This window comes from Acromyrmex echinatior, chromosome 5 (assembly GCF_024713525.1).
Source record: "Acromyrmex echinatior isolate Ae372 chromosome 5, ASM2471352v2, whole genome shotgun sequence".
Classification (NCBI taxonomy): Eukaryota; Metazoa; Arthropoda; class Insecta; order Hymenoptera; family Formicidae; genus Acromyrmex; species Acromyrmex echinatior.
Window position 1 is genome coordinate 8,078,091 of NC_141856.1, and position 21,203 is coordinate 8,099,293.

At 36.7% G+C, this 21,203-nt stretch overlaps 1 protein-coding gene across 4 annotated transcripts in view; it reads right to left on the reverse strand.

The window, feature by feature from the left end:
- The window catches only part of klu (zinc finger protein klumpfuss), a 333,538-nt gene that overhangs the window by 250,701 nt on the left and 61,634 nt on the right, over positions 1–21,203 (reverse strand). For 2 of the 4 annotated variants that reach the window (XM_011051437.2, XM_087406140.1), the window contains exon 2: positions 4,738–12,320. The exons of the other annotated variants lie outside the window; for them this stretch is intronic. In XM_011051437.2, the coding sequence (XP_011049739.2) occupies positions 10,713–12,236 (1,524 nt within the window). In that variant the 5' untranslated portion in view covers positions 12,237–12,320 and the 3' untranslated portion in view covers positions 4,738–10,712. Of the gene's footprint in view, positions 1–4,737; positions 12,321–21,203 lie in introns of those variants that run through there. 4 annotated transcript variants of the gene reach the window in all.

Genomic DNA, 21,203 nt, shown 5'->3' on the forward strand with positions numbered 1-21,203 from the left:
TTTCTCCGTGTGATGCCGCAAGGATCTAATCGATGGAGAAGTGCTCAGCATGCGTGCGAGAGACCGGATACCTCGAGGTCGTAATTGCAAGAAAAATTGGCGCACACGCGTTGGTGAGCTTCCCTTCGCACTCGCGCGTGTTTCTTTCTTGTCAGCTCGCGCAAACGCGCCGTCTTCATCTTTCTCCCGCATCCTCTTTCACGCTCGAACTTGTCTATTGTTGATTTTCGGTCTCCAGCTTCTCTCGTAAACTGGTTTTTGTCACGATCTCTAATGCCATGTTGCCGGACAAACGCGCGGTCTCGATCGGCGTTCGATTCCGACGGTCCCTATCGACTATATAATAACCACGAACGACATACATGTTTCTTAATTTGCAATCTGTCTTGTTTTTGTTTTATGAAAGTGTCCACAGTGATGTGAAATAGCGCCTTTATGACATGAGTGACATTTAGACTGAAAAAAATTATAAAGATTATAATTAAGGTTTGTGAATTATCGAGACTAGCCGCGACTAATAAGATACGAGTATATATCTCATTATGTATGGAAAGAAATTGGAAAACACAAATAGGCGGTATCGTTTTAATTAAAACGTCAAACATAGAACGCACACATATACACATATACTTTAAGATATATATATAAAAAATATTAAATTATATATTTATCAAACTATTAGTTAATAAAATAATTAGTATTGCTAAAGCGTGGAAAGTTATTAAATGATGTGAAAGACTTAAAAAATACATTATGACGTTCAAGCATAAGTAATATACAATTCCGACATATCTTAATTTGCAGATCTTAAAAATTCTCGAGTTAACCTTTTTTTCTAAACATCGTGCATATTAAGCGAGTAATGCTTGGCAATGGTTGGCGTCTTCGGTAAAGTTCGTCGTACCGTGTCTCATCGTCCGCTCGCGGCTGTAATTTACGAGCGCATAGCGCTCGTTAATCTTCTCTCTCGCGCGATCCGCGTGAATCTGCGGATTTGCACCGGCTTGGCGTTCATTACTAGAAATTAAATGTTACCGCTGGAAGCGCCGATAATTGTAACGGTTCGACGCCTGTATATGTTTCAATTAGCACTGTGCTGCGAATGCACTCATGAATCAAAGCAATCGAGCGGGTGTTTCACATACCCATCATCAATGACGATTATGCGTTTCCTTTCGCACAAGGATATTGATCCTTAATCGGTCAATTATTACCTCAACGTCGAGTATTGAACGTAATAACTTTATCCTTTCACTAATTTTTCAACACATTATATAAAAAGAGCTATGTTTCTTATGGTATTATTGAATTAAATTGAATCTCGTGCGAGATAAAACTCGTGTCATTAAAAAAAAATTTAAATTGCAGAGATAATTCTGAACAAACGCAGCTCAATGAAATTATTCGCGGTCTTAATAACGTTCGGTGAGAGCGAGTTACGTTGTAACGATAGTTATTATTACTGAGTATAACGATCGAATGACGGTGCCAATTCGCGGCAACGACGACAACTCATTTCAGTCCGGGCAGTATCTCGGCGAAACGATCGATATTTTTCCATGAGATAGACAAGTTTCGCTATGTAAAAGATTAAAAGAAATAGAGAGGGAGAGAGGAGTAGAGATGAGAACGAACGGCGAACATATAGATCAGGAAAAGGACAGTGGAGGGCTCCCTTAGAAGCAGGGGGGAGGGGTAAAGGATGCTGTCGTGGTAAAAAAATGGGACCGGTCCTCGGACCGTAGAAAGCCGAGCATGGAGGCGGCGTGGGTGGAATGGGGAGTGGTGACAAGTACAATCGCAGCCGGTTCACCACGTAGAATTGACAAAGAAAGAGGAGGAAAAAGGGGCCGCGAAATAAAAAAGTATAATAAGAAAAAAGATCAGAGGGATCAACAAAGAATCGATTGGCCAAGTGGCGCGCGATGCGGTACTTATAATTTCTAATGAATCGTGCGAGTTTTTTCTGTCTGCGTCTTGAAAACTGTTTTCCGACTACCGTTCGCAATAATTTATATTCCCATTGGCGATTGCGCGCGTGTATGCGTTGAAAAAGCGAGAAAATGGAATCGCGTTACGCGGTGCCACGCCGTTCGTGGAAAGGAAAGGCAGTTGTGCTGACACGTTGCGGCGATGACAGCGCGGGAGAAGATCTGTAAATCGTTAAGAAAGACTGCTTCGATATTCTTTCGATTTTCTTCTACAACTTGATTTCGTACAACAGAGAAAGAAAAAAAAAATAAAGAAAACTAATTAAACTTTTATTTAAATTAGAAATATACATTATTTAATACTATTTAAATTTTTTTGGAGTAATAATAAATATTTCAATTTTAAGGTAATACATTTTTTTATAATAAACAAATTTTTTGCGGTTGATGGTGTACAATTATATGAAACGACTTGCAAATCGGTTTAAATATTAATGACTTATAAAAAAACAGAATTTGTAGGCATTTAACTGTGTATATAAGCAAAATATAAAAAAAGATTGTATATGGATTTCGCAAAAATAAGGTTATTTGACGGCTGATATTCGTGAAGTGAAACTATAATGAAATAGAATAACCGAAAGAAGCACGATTTGTCTCGTCGGCGGTTTTTCAAGGCTGTATGTTGCTTAGTACTCTTAAAGTATCATAGTATCATCACGTTCTCGGATAAAGATAACGAGATGGTGAGAGTTACCTCCAAGAATGATATGAAGATTGCAAAAATAAGAAACTTATATCAGCGGAATTTTGTATTTTAATTTTTTAAAATCATGTTTTATGTCCACACAATGGACATTTGAGCAATATGCATACATCGTCGTGCAATTTTTTTGGTCGTAATATTTTTGTTCTGCAAAAATGTTATCAAAGTTTTATTAAAGACAAAATAATTAATCATAATATATAATTTAATAATAATATTTTCTATATATACAATCTAATAAATATCACGAAAATATCTTTAAAAAATATTATCAAAACTTTATTAAATATTAGATAAAAAAATCATACGTTAATCTGATAATAATACTATTTCTATATAATCTATGGAAATATTTTGGAAATAAAATATCTAAAATAAACGCAGTATATGCGAGATGACAGACAGCGTGCAAATGTGTCGGACCATTAATCACGTGATAATATCATATTAATTAATCTTCGAGTGCATAGCAAGTGAACCGAACTATTCCGGTCGATAGGACTGATATTCGCATTCGAACGGAGAGAACGCCTGGAATCTCGGTGTGGTCCGAATGCTTAAGGAGATCCGAAAATGGATTAATTTAATTATTGATGCATTTTCGTCCACGCTGCTGCAACTAGTATCCATTACGGCACGCTGATACGGTAAGCTTGTGTATTTGAAAAATTGTGTCAGCGGATATTGTTATGGAGATAGTGCATCGGCAAAGCCGATTACCCGAATATCCCTTACACGAAACGTCGATTATTCCATTACCGCTTATCCGGGATATCGACCACACCGAAAAGGATACGGCTACGATGTACGTCCAGCGAACGCATAATGCGCGTATAATAAGGTGTATAACTGAAACTCTGTTCAGACACATGACGTAAACATTAAGCTGATCATTAATATGCATTCTACTGATATAAGGACTTAATACGATTTTCAGTGAATTTGGATGCTGTGTTGGAATATCAATTTATTGCTTCGTATCAATTAATTTATCCGTGTTGACCTCAGTTTCCTGAAATATCGAAATAGTTATTGTCTGTGTTATATGTATAATCTATCGCCTCTTATTAACATAACACAATACACATGTATACATTATAACAAATGTATATATATTACGACAAAGATAGAATTTATATTCAACATATTTTCAAATTCGATTTTTTCGAAAATAAAATTTGATTAGAAAAAAAATTAGTCATTATTAACTAGATTAGTTTTGTAACATGCATGAGATTAAGCAATTCGCTGCTAAAAAAATATTTTTAACAAATATTTTATGGTACTATTACCTTTCTTTCACTTTCATTTTTGGGTCAAGTTGAAAGGAATTGACGATTTCACTATAATCACATGTTACTTATCTTGGATTTTACAATAAATATACTAAACATAATAATTAAAAATCGTTAAAATATAACATGTTTACTGTAGAAGCTCTAGTGGTAGAAAATTACTGTTATTACTATTGGTAGAATTCGATTTTTGATAATTCCAATAGTTTATAGTAATAAACTTCTTTAAATGATATAATATATTTTAAATCCAATTACTGAATAAACATAAATTAATTACAAATTAAATAAATGTGAATGAATTGCCATAAAATTTTTTATGTGAAAAAATATGCAACATTAATCGTTTTCGTTGTTTTATGACGCGGAAGAAGTATGCATCTATTTGCGAATTTGTTGGCGGTCGGATCAGGCCGGGTTATCAATGTCGCTTCGGTCATGACGTTATTTTCTTTTTTCGTGCTACATCTTCTGCCAAGCATTTAATATAATCGCGACACATTCATAGATATTTCTAGTTATTAATAAATGTATATTAAGAAATGTAAAGCTACATATACATTATATACGATAATACTTTGATAAAATACTGCTTATTTTTTTTTGTAACATAATTCTCACATAATTTAATTATGTGAATTAAGAGATTCATAGAAAAATATGCCTTTTTTATTTAATTAGATTCAAAACGATAATCAGAAATAAAATTTTGTCATGATAGGTTTGAAATAAATGTACAGAAAAATTATGGAGGTCCTTTAGTAAGAAACAAGTAACGTGTATATATATATTTTCGTCATAGAAGTGCAGCAACATTACAGGTTCTTGTTCTCATTTCGATGTACAGATATGCAGATTATAAATTTATGGCAGTAGAAAAGGATACAAAGATGACATCATGACAAAACGAATATATGCCCTTGTTGTTAAAGGCCTTGTATATTTACAGTACTGCAATAAGTGTCGCGAGTAGTGTTGTGCATTGTACAAATAAATGCAATCAATTATTTATCAAATAAGAATTTCTTTGATCAAATTTCTTTGCGATAGAAATATAATTTTATCGTTTAATCAAATATTTTTAAACGTTACTTTGTATAAGATATGTGATAAAATTATATAATTCAAGTATATAGTAACAGCGCATTAGTTACATATATTTATACATGTATTTGATACATTTCCTCATTTAGGTAATAATCACGATTGTCTTGCACAACACTGACTGCTTGTGTATAGATACAGCTTATGAATCACGTAAATGTATATAGAAAGTTTCAGCTCTCTTATTCAAAAATCGCAATGAAAAAATAATTCGTTCGAATCCTGTTTCTACATAATTATCGCTGTTTCAGCCTTAAAATGATATGATAGATATATTCGCATTTCTTCATATTGATTTATCTATTTATCCTAAATATGAATTCTCGAACGTTGCAAGGCACCACATACTTTCCGACATAACTATTAAATTAGCATTTAAAAACCATTAAAAAAATTTAATTCCTTTAAATTATAATCGAAAGTAAATTAAGTCTATTGCAAGTCTTTAATCTTCTTTAATCTTTAGTCCGAATTGAAATCATTATATTACTAAAATATCTTTATCTAGTTACCAAAATATCTTTCAATAAATATATCACACAGTTCATTTACTAAATATTTAATAGTTTATATTAAAATATAAGTCACACATTTTTAACGAAAGGAAAAAATATAGAAATGGAATAACAAAATATAATGGGAAACATATAGGTGAAAATGATGAAGTACGGAGTGATTCGTTGAAAAATTATATTTTTTTCCATTCTGGCACGAATCGTAAACACAACATAATTTATAAATTAACGTACACAATCATCATCAATCATTTACACAAATTTTCGCCAGTGTTTCATCGTTACAAAAGATATGTTTTCGTTTGGGAATTGGAGATCAAAATCTCTTCGGAGACAAGCTTTTTCTGTGCCATGTAAATCGGAGAAAAGGGAGATGAGTTTGAGATTCAAAGTATTATTTAGTCTTATTCAAGTTGAAAAATATTCGATAAATATTCGTTACAAAGATACAAATTTTTTTTAATATAAATTGTATTCTTTCTCTCTTTTTCCGATTCGGTGACGGAGTGATGGTAAAGGATAAATGAATAAAATGAAAATAAGTAACGAAAAATTAATAGGACAAGGATAAAGAATGGAAAAGAATGGAAATAGTGAGGAAAAAGAACAGATGAGACAGAAGAATAGAAAGCTTGACTCATGAACGGGATAACAAAATAAATAATAGAAGCATTAAACATGATTAATCACTTAACAACATAACTAGAGATAATAATAATATTAATAATAATTAATAATATTAATAATAGAAATAATAATCATACGAATGGCTACATTTATATTAATAATTACAAGAACAGGTCTGGCACGGCGATCGCTTAACTGCCCGAAGACGCGTCAAACGCGTTTGCTCCTTTCTCACGTCTTTTCTTACTTAAATTACTACAGACTTATTACACAAGAGATTCTGTCAATTTAAGGCTGAATTGATGCGAGGGATAACGTCAAGTGAGAAGTCTCGATGCTTTCGTTTCAATAATCACGCCAAAGAATAAAAAAAAATGAAACAAAAAAGAACATGTTTGCGACGCGTCGAAGGCTGGATGGCACTTCAAAATTAATCATCCATCGCATATTGCGATGTAAATTTTTCCGTCTATAATCGTAAAGCATACCAAACAATTTACTTTAGTAATTAATTAGTTTATAATTCGTCTCAGACATAAGCAATTAACTAACAAAAAATACGTTTGATTTGGTTTTAGACGATATATATATATATATATATATATATATATATATATATATATATATATATATATTTGGCTGCGTTCCAAAATATATTGCCAATACTGAAAACCTATAATGCACATAACGTAAATTATAGATTTTCAGTACTGGCAGTAAATTTTGGAACATTGTCGCACGATACTTCGATTATTATCGATTAAAGAACGAGTGATCCTCCGTGATTTGACGATTTTCCCTCACGTCGCACCATATGATAAACACCGCTTTCCAAGCAATCGTTCGATCAAAGGGGCAAGTAAAATGGCAAGCAGAGAGCGACAATACTTTCTCTTTAATAGCTACTTACTCGTCCTCTGTGAAAACGCTTAATCGGTAGATAGGTAATTAGAAAAAACCTTGATATACAAAAATACAGAGATATATGTATCTATGCGCGTGCTACGCGCCTATCAGCGCGCACTGATACTTTTATTTCTTTCCGACGAGGAATAGGAGACACATCGGGGAAGTACACAAATATACATACGTATAGGATAAGGATTAAGGACGAAACGATCGAGGCTGAGTAAGCTCGAGTATTATGTCGGCGCATGCTGCTCAACGAGTCACCATACAACTATTGTAAAACTATGTGGAATTGACGTTTCCGAAATGAGAGACGAATTTATTCGCAGGACCGAGTGAACAGCGAGATAAAATTTTGTTTATTTAATGTGTTTTAACGTGAGCATCTCGTAGGATTATTTATCGTATTTGCTTTTATTTTCTCTCTGATCTTCATCTAGTTATATATTTATTTCTATCATAAGGATTATGTGGGGGAAGCATTGGTAAATAATGACATTAACGCATAATGTATACGTTCTGTAACTCTATTAGAACGATATTAGCGGATTTAATCCGCCATTCACTCGGTCTGACGATCTTATCCGTACAGAGATCATGGCTTGAGTATACTTTTAGATTGTCTTCGTCGATTCACAGCGCAAAGATATCCTGTCGGATTCGCCCTTCTTCGCTTAAGCACCACAACCAGTTTCGATTAATCGCGCCGCAACGACCGCTGTTCACTTACACTTAGCTTCTACAAGAAAACGTTAAAAAAATTCAAAGAGTATCAATCGCGTCAACTTGAGCATTTGTTTATCAATAACATAACGAATTGACGCCGATGTTATCGTTTCTTGCAGCGTTCGAAGCTTAATTAGCATTAATTTCGAGGTGAGAACAACTTTCAAACTAAACTCTGTGTTCACGTACTCGAAGCCTTTCGTGAAATCACACATACTTGAAATGCATTATATAAAAAAATATTTTATCTCCTTCCTATGAGCGTGCGGCGGCGCGAATAATTGTGATCGTAATAGTTACAATAAAACGCAATAATAGTGTCAATAATATTACTCACTAATTAACGTTATTTCTATACGCTTTATTATGCTTTAACATTGTTTCTCTCTCTCTCTCTCTCTCTCTCTCTCTCTCTCTCTCTCTCTTTCTTCCCTCTCCCTCTCTCTCTGCAGGTACGAATATGTTTATTTCTTTTCTCACATTGTTCTTATTCTTGCGATCGGGCAATTTTAAGACTCCGCGCTAACAAAATGTCCATCGCAAAATAATGATCGCGATTACATTTACAACTATCAATACATCACCATTTTGTTTTCTTTTGACCTCTATAGGAAGTCGAGTCTTAACAAGTTTTCGAGTAACAACAACTTGAGCAGGTTTCGGGCGAATCGACGAGGTTACCAATGGCGACTCGCTATTTACAGAAATAGACACATGAGAAAAATATTGGCGATAAATCAATTCTCAATCAAGAATAGTTATCTCGTTAATTGATTTGGTTCTGATTGATGTCTCGTTTTCTCTCGTGATCTCTTTTTTCGGCATTTGTCGACAATTTATTCTTTCATCACCAATAGTTTTCCTCCGTTCCGCAAATCGCGCTTGACCGACAGATATGTTCTAAATAGTATAACTTTAAAACTACTTATTGAGGTCTAATAAATCCTCTACATCTCTTGTGCTGTATCTTCGATACAATTAATTTAATACGATTCGAAATCGTATTAAATTCTGAACAATTTGCGTTCCGTTATATATTATATTTTAGCTAAAGAATTTCCATGAAAAAATAAGAAAGACGAAAATAACAATATATTAAAACTATGGATTTCACAGACCTCGACATGCAGTTTGCTGGGGTTGATTCGTGTGTTAATCGCGTGTCCAAAATATTCACCTAAAATTTGGCACGTATGTTCGCGTCGCCGACGGGCTACGTTCCAGGTTTCTCCACAGTTAATGTTAAAGATTAGAAAAGTCTTTCGTGAAATGATGCGGTATGATTGATTATTTACATGCACTATTATTGGATACGTGGTCGTTTTACGAGCACGATAAAAACACAATTCGATTCTAACGCCGAGCCTTTAAGCACCGCTTTGATGTATCTTCATGCACCGCGCTGCACTCGGCTGAGCAGGAATGCTTTATTTTCAGCTTGTGTGTCTTAATTTTATGCATCGAGAACGAGAAAGCGAAAGATATACAAAGAGAGCAGCTGGTTAGATGCTATATCCTTTCCATGACAATCAAAGAATTTCCAAGAACAATAATCAAGACAGTTGATAGTCAAATTTGAGATCTCAAAAAAAAAACAAAATCAAGCTTTAAACAATTTCAAAATTTTGAAAACTAGAATATGTATAAAAAAATATATTATATATTATATAATATATACATACATATTATTATATATATTATTTATATATATATACATATATATTATATATTATATATTATAAAATATATTTTTATATATTGTCTGTTTTAAATAAATTGCTAATTTATCAGTAATTTATTTATAATAGACTTTATTAATATACATATACAAATAGATTGTTCTCGGTTCTTCCTTGGTCGAAGTTGTAATTATAATATCATATACCGCGATGAAACATTAGGAAGAATGAAAGTACTCGAATTGCGGAAACAGAATCAGATGCGGAGGTCAAAGAAGTACAATAATACTGTTCGGCATTATTCGCTATTAACGCGCGCGATCGCGTATGACGTATGAAGGGATAATGGTTTTTAGGCAATCCGCAAAAAATTGTTAAACAAAAAGTTATTTATTTTTAAATAAATAATACAATGTAATACTCACGGGAGCGAAGTTCATTTTTATCATTCAGCTCTCCATGATGCTTCCGACGTGCGAATTTAACTCTTTCGCAGAATAGAGCATAGAGAAAATTTCAAATTTGCAAATGTAATAAAAAAATCGCTAAACGTTGCAATAAAATCATTTGAGACAACAAAGTCACTTTGTAGACAATATTATACACTATAATGTATTTTTTAATATATTTTTCAATTTATAATCATAAATCATAAATGAGAAAAGAAAAAGAAAAGAACAATTGTTAGGTTTGCGTAAGCAATTAAAAATTTCTATTAATAAATTCTTTAAATGTATTGATATGATTGTATTATAAATTTCTAATAGGAAAAGACTTCAATAGCAGCGAAAGAATGAAATTAACACGTCTAGCTGCAATCTTTTCCAAAATAGCTTTCCCAAAAATTTAAGCTCGATCACAGACTCGTATTAGTTATATTCGTCGGGATTTTCGCGAAATCGAATTATAACAGAACAAATCTTCCCTCTCGCTAATTATCTTGTTCCATCAAGATCGTGATTTCTTCAAGTATTAATTTCTTCCTAACGCTCGGCTAATGTCATGGAGATGATCGAGCGACGATTTCGCTCTCTCAACATGTTCCCGCAAAGTCCTGATCGATTCGCGAAGGTATCTGAAGACCCTCGATCGATCTTAACGCGAGATCCTCGCTGGGACCTGGATCGAGAATGCAACCAGGGTCATCCGACCGATCGTTGTCATTCAGCCTTGATAACCGCTGATGGCGCCGCCACGTTCTGATCGAAAGTGGGACATTCCTCACCAGCGAGTAAACCAGGTTCGGTCTTCGGAATAGGGCCGTCCGCACATCGATTATGGGTTTTCAGATGCCTGGTGATCATATCCCTGCGACAGGCTGCGTAGGCACATTGCGGGCATTTATATGGCTTTTCACCGGTATGGGTCCGTTGGTGGGTGCTAAGGTGATCAGATCTACTGAACACCTGTCGACAAACCCGGCATGTGTACGGTTTGACACCGGTATGCAGTCTCATGTGCCTTGTCAACATGTCCGACCTCGCAAAACTCCTTTGACAGACATCGCAGAGGTACGCTTTCGCTGAGGCATCGTGGAGACCCTGTCTACGATGTCTGGATGCCATGTGCTTTGCAAGACGATCATGCAGACTGAACATCTGCCCGCACTCTGGACAGACATAAGCCACGTCCGCGCCCGGCGCCATTTCTTCGACAACGGGTAGAACCTCCAAATTGTACCGTACCGCAACGCTCTTTTTCGTCGTAGGTGATGCAACATCGCCCCTGACTACTGGTACGCTGACGGAACCTCGCGTTACGATACCGGACGGTAGCAGCTGAAGAGCCGGTGATCTATTGGCGACCGCCGAAGCAGCCGCGGTGGATTGTAACATCAGATTCTTCATGGAGAGATCCAATGGTGATTCTTGAGGACTTGTACTGTCGCTCTCGAGAGAGCCACTTCTCGGAGGATGATTGACGATAGAAGAAAAGGAAGTGGTTGCGGCCGGAATCCGCGTTTCATCCCACCTGGACACAACATCTGAATCGGAGTGACTGCGTCCGCGGAAGATGTCGCCTGACGTCGGCGACAGGTACTTGGTATGCATGTACTGCTCAAATATGCCATATGTGCCGCATATACTGCTATATGTGAAGCTGGTTCGCGATAGCGGTGTCTGTAGGGAGGTCGCCGACGGCAACATCATTGCTGTCGACGCAGCCAGCGAGCACTGGTTGCACGTACAGTCAGAGTACTTGGTCGCTGACAATCGGTGGTTGTTTTGATAGGGGGAATAACGATGTCGATGGTGATGATGATACGAGTAGCAGTATGGTCGGTGGGGATAGTGATACTGCTGACTGATCTCGTTGAATTCTTCTTCGGTTGACGTCACTGCTTCCGCGTCCTTTAACCTCAACGGTAATTGGCCCATTACCGCGGTGGTATCCACAGCAGATCGCGAAGACGATGATCTGGGCGAGCCAAAAACATCTTCCTCTTCAGATACGGGACCGCTGCCTTCGAACTTCAATACTTCGCCTTCGGATGGCGAACTGCGATGGGCTTGCAGCGTATCCACTACCTGTTCCAGCCGTCTTCGTTTCTTGCGGGGATTCCGATGGTTACGGTTGGCTGTCGCCGCAAGGGTGTTATTGTTCGTACAAGAAGGTGGTGGCGGCTTGGCCGGGCCCGGGGGCGCGGCTGCGGCGTCCTCCACGGCGCTCTCGGCCATCGTCATCGAGGATGCGCGGCACCCGCCGCTTGGGCCCCTTATACCACCTACGACACCCTCCGCTACCACCGTACTACCACCTACCTCGTCCTGAAACAATCGAACGATGACGATGTTGTTATTCGAAGATGCTCATGTTATTTGTGCGAATTTAAATGACTTTTCTAATCCGGCGCGTGTTTAAACAGTTAGTGCCTTAAATAATTAAGGCAATGGACAAATGAACTGACGTTTAGATTAAATCGTCATTGCTATGTACATTGCTTTATTATCATTTTTTATAAACTGCTCACACGGTACATCATTGTTGATATAGTATATCTAAGATTTATTCCGTTATTCTTGCTTCGATCGAAATCTAATTTAAATTCATGTTAGAAATGATTGGAAGTATGTGGTATGTGTGTTCAATTCTCGAGTTCCAAGATATATAATTTTAATCGAACACAAATTAATTTTCGTGAGAATAATTTCCGATTATATATTATTATAGGTTGACATTTGAGCGTCACTGAATTAGATACTATTTTGTTGGCGCAACGTTGTTGTTAACAACGTTAAACAGCTAATGACAGTAATTGACATATCGTCGCAACATTTAAATGGGCGAGGTTTAGGTTCGCAGGTACTAATAAACTATGACTTCATAATAATACATAATGCTATTTATATGATAGCGCCAATGTAAATACAACATGGTTAATGATGTGATGTTCCGATAGATATAAAATTTAATCAACATATGAATTTAATTTGATCATGCATTGTGAATAATATTATTGATTACAATGAATAATATGAAAATTTACACATATTTTTGCTATCTTAAGCACAATACTTAATAAATTAACAAGAAATATTAAAAATAAAAAACTTAATGACTGTCTCTGTTAAAATAGAATAGCACGAACAGGCTTTATTATATTTTTTACAATGAAACATTTTTTTCATTATGATATGATATAAAATTATTAATTATAAATATTATAAAATAAACGGTTTTGTACATCAGTCCTTTCAATTCATGAAACATGATTTAGGTTAAAAACAAAGGTATAAAAAATAGGTTAATATCTATTTTAAGTATTTTAAATATTTTTACAAAAAATACTTGAAACCGACAAAAATCAAGCGACTGACATGTAAATTATAATTGCATATAAGTTATAATTTGTTGTCTTACCAATTCTACAAGAACAGGTATTGATGTTCAAGACTAACAGGTATAGACTGCGTGAGGCTAACCTCACAATCAGAACGACCGATAATCGAGGTCTTACGAGATAACGGAAGTCTTCTGAAGAATGAAAGAAACGCCAAGTCGTAACGAGATGCGATTAGAATATTCGTCGTGTTTTTATGCCACAATATTGACTGACCATTTGTCATTAACACCATTAAAAACCGAGAGACGCCAATCTCCCCTCTTGTTCCGAGTGTTACCAGCAGACCTGTGGCGATCTATAGCTACGACACAGGAAATGAAGAACTAATATTTAATATGGCTGTCATATGGAAATCATCGTTTCCGGCCGACATCTTTATCACCATATAAGTACCATATGACTACGTTCATTGTGGACGCTCACGCGTTTGTAATCACCATTCTATCTTTATCAAATGCTTTCAGCTTGAAAAAGAACTCGCATAAAAATATACTACTAGTATTACTATTAGTGCTACTGCTAATACAGGAATAAATTCGCGTCACTATACTGTTCCTTGCATTTGTATTCAAATCATTTTTATATGTATTACAATAGTGCACTAGACAATGCCACTGCTCGTTCCAGCAGTAGCACTTGTACATTACTGCACTATTACACTAGTAGTGTCACAACTCATCCCAGTAGTGATACTACTAATAACACTACGCGAATTTATAATTACACTTCTACACTGCTAGTCACGAGTAGTATCACTACTCATACCAGCAACACACATTACTACACTAGCAATGACACTAGTAGTATATTTTTATGCAGAAAACGTAGCCAAACGTAGCAACACCAGGCAACACGTAGCAAATATGGCGACAAAAATGTTGAGCGGAAATGATGACATATTGAATATTAGTTTCCTGTGTCATAGCTGAGGGCGCCACAAATATTAGTAACGGAAAAATCATGGCAGTTTGGTGGCTCTGGAGACGATCGCCTCTCGATGAGATCGCGCTCGATCACGTGCCGATTATCGGTGATGCAGCCCCGTTTCGGCTGTTCCGCGACTAACGGAATTTTTTAACGTTCTCGATAAAAGAACTTCATCCACTTTGTAAAAATAGACGGCATCATCACTTATGACAAATAGCCAGTCGTTATTAAGGAAATTAATTCGAAATGGAAGAAGAGATTCGTCCTGGACTAATTAATTCGAATATCTATTAAAACGTTATTTCGAAAGTAGAGAAAATTGAATATTTTTGATATTTTACAAAGTGACAGGTGAATAATAATACGTTGTGTTCTATTGGCTGAACACAGAATTTCCGACTGGGTCTCAATTCCCACGAATGTGGGATTTTTTAAAATATTTATTTTAATCCATTTAAATCCGTGTGTGCGTATGTGTATGTGTGGATCACACTGTTCGTCTTGTCCGACGTGACAACGGCACTTTGTCATAAGACCGCGCGATGTAACTCGAGAGATGTATCCGCTGAATATTTGAAATTTAAATCGCGAGTATAAATCAACGGATAGACAACCGATGACTGGCATTTAATATCGCAATTTTTTTTATAACGTGGGCGAATTTTCGTTGTGCGATACTCTAAATTCAATTCCAGAAATCTCATGACTGTTCTTATCTGCAGCTCTTTTAATAATAAAAATTTAAAAAATCAAGAAAATCCTAGAGAAGTATTATATAAATAATGGTTTGCGACGCAGTCATATTATTCTCTTATCGATGTTAATTAATTATATACGTTACATGGATTTTGCGCTGTCTTAACAAATAGTGTTAAAAGTTGTAGGCGTATCAGATTAAAATAATAGCTTAATTTTCTCTTTCTCAAGTAAAACTAACAAAAGAAGAAATGAAATAAGAATTAGAATTTTTCTGTTTTACTGATTGAATGCGTCATTGAATAGAAGAAATCAAATGATGTGTCTTTTCAAAACCAGTACAATAACAATCAATGCGACGGTATCTTGGCGCCACGTGTGCGTGCATAATTTCGATTGCAGGTCCGCCTTCGGTCTCGATAGCACGTCACGGTCGTAGAATAGAGATTTTGCTCGGCTTCCTGGAAAAACGCAGTACGTTGCGTCGCGGACGCGGATGCGGAGAATTGTCCAACGGTTTTCCAGCGGGCTCCATCGTGCTGCATACCGACGCGTACGTGCGTAGTGCGCCGTTTCGAGACCGATCTTCGCGACCGGCCCCGCTTACCTCCAATGAATACCGAGAAATCCGTTCACGGAGAAACATGCGAATTCCTGACCAGAATCTCGTCGTGGCAGCCGGAGACGGACACCGATAGTCCGCTTAAATAATGTCGCTTAAGTGACTTAACGCGACTGAACCGCGATTTATTCTATAGCGTCACATGCGTCCTTCAACTTTGCACCATCGAGGCGTCCTCGGGATTCTAGAATAAGGACTTGTTGTTGTTGCATCTTTGTTGCAGAAAAAATTGCTTTATGCATTCAAAAGTCTTCTTGTGTTATTCTCTTAAAGAGGCAAGATGAATATTAGCTGGCTACTGATTATTTTTATTAGCTAGATGACAACTTTTATAGGACATGTTTAGTGGCATCGCAGAAAAAAACGTGCGTTCGTAGTGGTAGGTTGCTCTTGAATAAAGTATTTGCTTAGATGTCTTCTTAACAAAAGTCATATTTATGTGTCTATTTATGGATTGATCCTTGCGCGGTTTGATTAGAAACGAATCAAAAGAGCATTAATCAAAAGAGAAAGAGAGAATAGATAATAAATCTAAATATCCACTTTATAGAATAGCGCTTCGATTAGAGAAGATCCGCAGTGAATCTTGTTTGACAGTGCTCGGCGCGTTTCGGTCCTTTCTTCTTTGCCACAGTGGCTATTCTTTTATTCTTTTCGGCGCCGCCACTTGTCCTATCCTTCTTCACCTTCATTCGCGGAGAGAAAAGATTTCGATGATCGGTCGTAAAACGTAAAGGGGACTCGTAAACGAAGTGAAAAGATATCAGAACGTAAATGTCGAGAACAGGTCCTCTAAAAAGGATGGTGTGGGCGTACTTAGGCGCTACCTTTCCACCGCTTTGATTTCTTCTTATTTCCCTTCGGTCAGAACCGAGAAGTATCCTTCTAAAAAATCTGCTGCGATCTATTTCATTACTTTTTTCATCTCCCTTACTTTTTTCCATTGAAATTATCCTAAGCCAACAAAATGCACATCAAAAATAATCTTATTTTACAATACATTCTGCCTATTTAAGAAATTTTGCCTCAACCAAAATTAAACAAATTTAAATATAAAGCTCTCAAATCCGAAAGTGTATATATAACGATCAAAGATTTTTAAAAATAAAAGAAAATATTGATTTCGTAAGATTATACAATGAAATATTAATGAAACTCAATTTCTTTTTGTGAAAAAGAGGAAATAAACTGCATTCAGTTCGATGTGAACAAAATATTCGTATCGGTAGAATGTAGAATAGATATTGCTATCTATGATTTGATACATATGTGATGATTCGAAGATATGAGTTTGCAAGAAAACGTAGCGGAGATCATCGGTGAAGAATTCCAACAGGAATGCCCTCGGGCAGGCACCTGTAATCGTGGCTCGACGGGAGAAACAGAACAGGTTGAGACGTGGGCGTGGGTGGAGTGCTTGATCTTTCTCTCCCGCACGATCTGCCCATATACTGGCCGCTGTGCCACGGCAGTGATGGGTATGATTAACGCACGAGTTTTCACTGTTTCTTGAAGCCTAATAGATACGCACAAAAATATTTATATTTTCTTTACAAAAAATTTTCTTTGTTTGAAAATTGTCGCTTTATGCTCTAATAGATCGATATTACATGAAAGATAATATCTAAAAATGAATTTTATCTTAGAATTTTTTGTGACTTAATTATATTATCATTTCAAGCGTAGTTAAAAGCTTCATTTCATAACCGCAGTTAATACAGCATCTTTTGATACAATTTGCTCATCATTAATCATCATTTCGAATTTTGTTTACCTAGACAGTTAAAAAATGTCATTAAACTAAATGTAATTAGGTAAATCAATTTAAAAAAGATATAGCATAAGTTTACGAAAAAGAAATTTGAATAACATCATCTTCGTAAAAAACTACATAAAAACAAATGTAGTCGTGTTACAAATGTGAATGTGACTCGTGCCTTTCGCTATTGGCTGTTCATCCGGCGTTCCTGCTTCGGAAAGGAAGAGAGGCCTTAAGGCAGACAGACTCACCGCGGTGGCGGTAGGACTCTGGCGAACTGCTACCAAAAAACCAGACGGGCTACCGAAGAGAAGCCGGTGGTTGGTATCTATATAGGCTACGAGGTAGTGAAGCTGCGACCATCCGAGCGTATCTTCCCGCGAGGGCGAGGTCCGCAAAAAAGAATTAGAGGAATCGAGACGGCCGGCGATCGAAGGTCGACGATCTGTCTCGACGAACGAGCGTTCGTTAACCATTAGGCCTATCTGAAGCACCGGCCAGTGGCTCGTCTAGGAGACTGACAACGTATATCAAGCCTATACCAGTAGCAGAGGACTCGTTCGCCACGCACACACTCTTTTCCGCAGAACGGGTTGCAGCAGCACGCCACTTTCCTCATTCTGTTTCTTTTTTTTCCCCCCTCACCTCTTTCTCTCTCTTCCTTTCTCCATCTACCGTTTAATTCTTTTTCTTCATCTTTCTCTTCTCTTCAGTGTATTTCTCCCTGATGCGGTCTCCGTACGATGCAAAGAAGTCACTAACTCGAGCGTCCGTCGCGCGACAGATTTTATCGTTGGTGGAAAATTACAGGTTATCGAGAGGGTGATTAATGGCCCTCCCCGTTGCATATTGGACAGTAATTAAATGCGTGGCAATTTGTGCACCGTGCAGATATAGTGTGTACCCATTCACAGCACGACTGACAGGCCAACTAGACTGATTTAAAATTTTACGAGACGAACGAGGCGTACGCGCGCGCGATCGTTTATCTTTCTCTACATCTTCCTTGATCCTCATCGACCCATCTTTTTCTCTGACGAAGATGCCACCATGACTTTCTGTCTTTTTTCTTGTGATGTGTATTTACGACGCGACGCATATAAAGTGTAGCAAAATTGCTCGACGGCGACTTTGATTTTGTACTTTTTGACAGAAACGAGGGAGGCCCATCATATACATATTTTGATCCCTGTTCGAAAAAAAGCAATCAGTTCGGCGAAAAAATACATAAATAGCTAGTAAAAAAGATCTTTAAAACATTGCACATCGAATGTTTATAATTTTTCATTATATTTATAATTTCATAACTATTATAAATCTAACTGATATGCAGATATAAGATAAAATGCGTTTATTCATATATCAAATTTAAAAAAAAATCATGTTAAATCGTAATGTAATTTTTCTGGAGATTCGGGACAAGCATTTGAAAGTAATCTTCGTGATTTCATTCTATAGAGAGAATCGTAATGGGTATCGAAGAGTCGCCAAGAGTCTCCTCCATTAAATAACTTCCACGAAAAGATGTCAGCTTGAGACGCGGTTTTTGCTATCTGCGATAGCGAGGCGGGACTTGGCGCTCGTAGGCAGATAGATATAGAGCATCGTCGTCCTCGACTCTTACGATCTAGTTAGCGCGATCCATCGATCCGATTGGCGTGTAATCGATCGCCCTCGTCTCTATAAGGGGACGGGCTAGAATTCGCTGAATCACACTGCCTTCGAGACAATTTGCCGATATGATAACGCCCTGTTTCCTCTGACTTCACTTGTTTACGGCAATATCCAGCATCATGCATTATTAAATACGACATTAATTCCGTGTTCTTCAATTTAATGAATTGCATTATACATGGCATACAAGTGTAAAAAATATCTATCTGCATATTATTCTCGTGTCATATTAATTCTTTATTAGGATCTCCAGTTTATCAAATAGGATAGAAAACGCCACACTCGGTCGAAGTTATGGTTCGAATAATACAATATATATTGTATATTCTTTATTAAATCAATTTATTTCAGATATGATTGCGGGCCGACAATTTTTCGGACTTTCAACATAATTAGTCTGAAATAATTCCTAATAATCCCTAATAATTTCTAGTTTAATCGTTTCTTTTTATGTCACGTATATCATGATTTAGTTTACGCTGGAGATATAGCATTTTTGTAAAAGTTTCATAAATTATAGTTGCTTAAATTATTTTTTAACGGCTGATTTTTTTAAAATTTACCTCGCAAACTGACAGTCTTTAAAATAAATCAATTTGTAATACATGTTTAATCCTTAACATTAGAAGTACCGAGCAGTCATTATTAATAATTTTTTTTTCAGATTAATATTATATTCCTTATTTGAAGCATACGATTCTAAAATTACTTTACTTTTCAATAATTATGTTTTTTACATTGATGAAATATTAAATTTTTCATTACTTTTTTAATTTTTATAGTAATTTATTCACTTGCTCCTTTTAGTGAATAAAAAACGTTGATGCTCTTCCATCTATCTACATAATTAATACTAAAAACTATCAATCCTCTAATGATGTTTTTATGAAACTTATAAAAGTTTCTTACAATATACTTCCGTTATTCACTTGTCATAGTTCCGAAATGTCTATCAAACTCTCCATCATATACTCTGCGATCTTTCAGTCAACCGAAACGTATCGCGATGTCACGCTGTTCTGTCGACATTAAGACGAGTTCATTTCGACGGGCGCATAATCCGATTATCCTGGCTTCTCATTCGGTCGCGTTTTCCCGGCGCCGCGCCGCGTTCGCATTTTATTCTACGATAAAGCATCTCCACCTGGCCGTCGTGTCGCCGCAAAACTCGCGCGTTCCATTACGGTGCGTAAACGCTCGACGCATATACTCCCTCGTTTCGTTTCCCGAGGTGCAGACTCTAGATATATCTAAATGCCGCCGCGCCGCGAAAGCCAACCCATTCCCGCGAGACGATATTATTTCTCTGTTCCCATTGCCGAGCCGTTCACGGAAGGGAGACGACGATCGAAGAGAGGAGAGCCAAACGAGGCAGTCTGAAAATACGCTCCTGAAATTATCGTTATCCACCGAGGGATCTCCGCGGCCGCGAAGATCGTCGAGTCGTTAGTCAGTCGGTCCCGCGATCTCGAGATCCTCTTCGAGTGCCGAGAGAAAGAGAGAGAGAGAGAGAGAGAGAGAGAGAGAGAGAGAGAGAGAGAAAGAGAGGTGCACTGGTAATTAAACTCTCGCGCGACTTTGCTTGCCGTCGTTCGTCGGCCGACGTCGTTGGCTTTTTACGGTTTGCACCTTGCCGGTTACGCCACACGAGAAAAAGAGAGAGAAATAGAGACGCGATGCATATGTCGGCGTCTTATGGGCCAGCGTAAAACTGGCCGGTAATCATTAACAACCTAACGCTCTCTCGACGAAAACCAAAGAGAGTCGCGGCGCACCTGAAAAAATTTACATGTGCGTATAGAATATCCCAGAACGCTCAACCTCTTTGAATGACAAATTTTTTCAAAAAGACTGTCAAAGAGACTGCTACATAATTATATATTTTTTTAATCAATAATGCCAATTCCAAAATAAATAAATTATAATTTAATACCAAAGTAATGGCTATTGGGAATTAGTATTGTACAAAGTGCGCGATAGATGTGACTGTCAGCACTATCAAAGTGACTTTTTTAATTAAGAACAATTACAGGATACATGTTTTGACTAATTTTTTAGCCATCTTCAGTACACGATTGTTCGACGAATTGGATGCATTAGGTGTAGAAATTACTCCTTGTATATTTAGT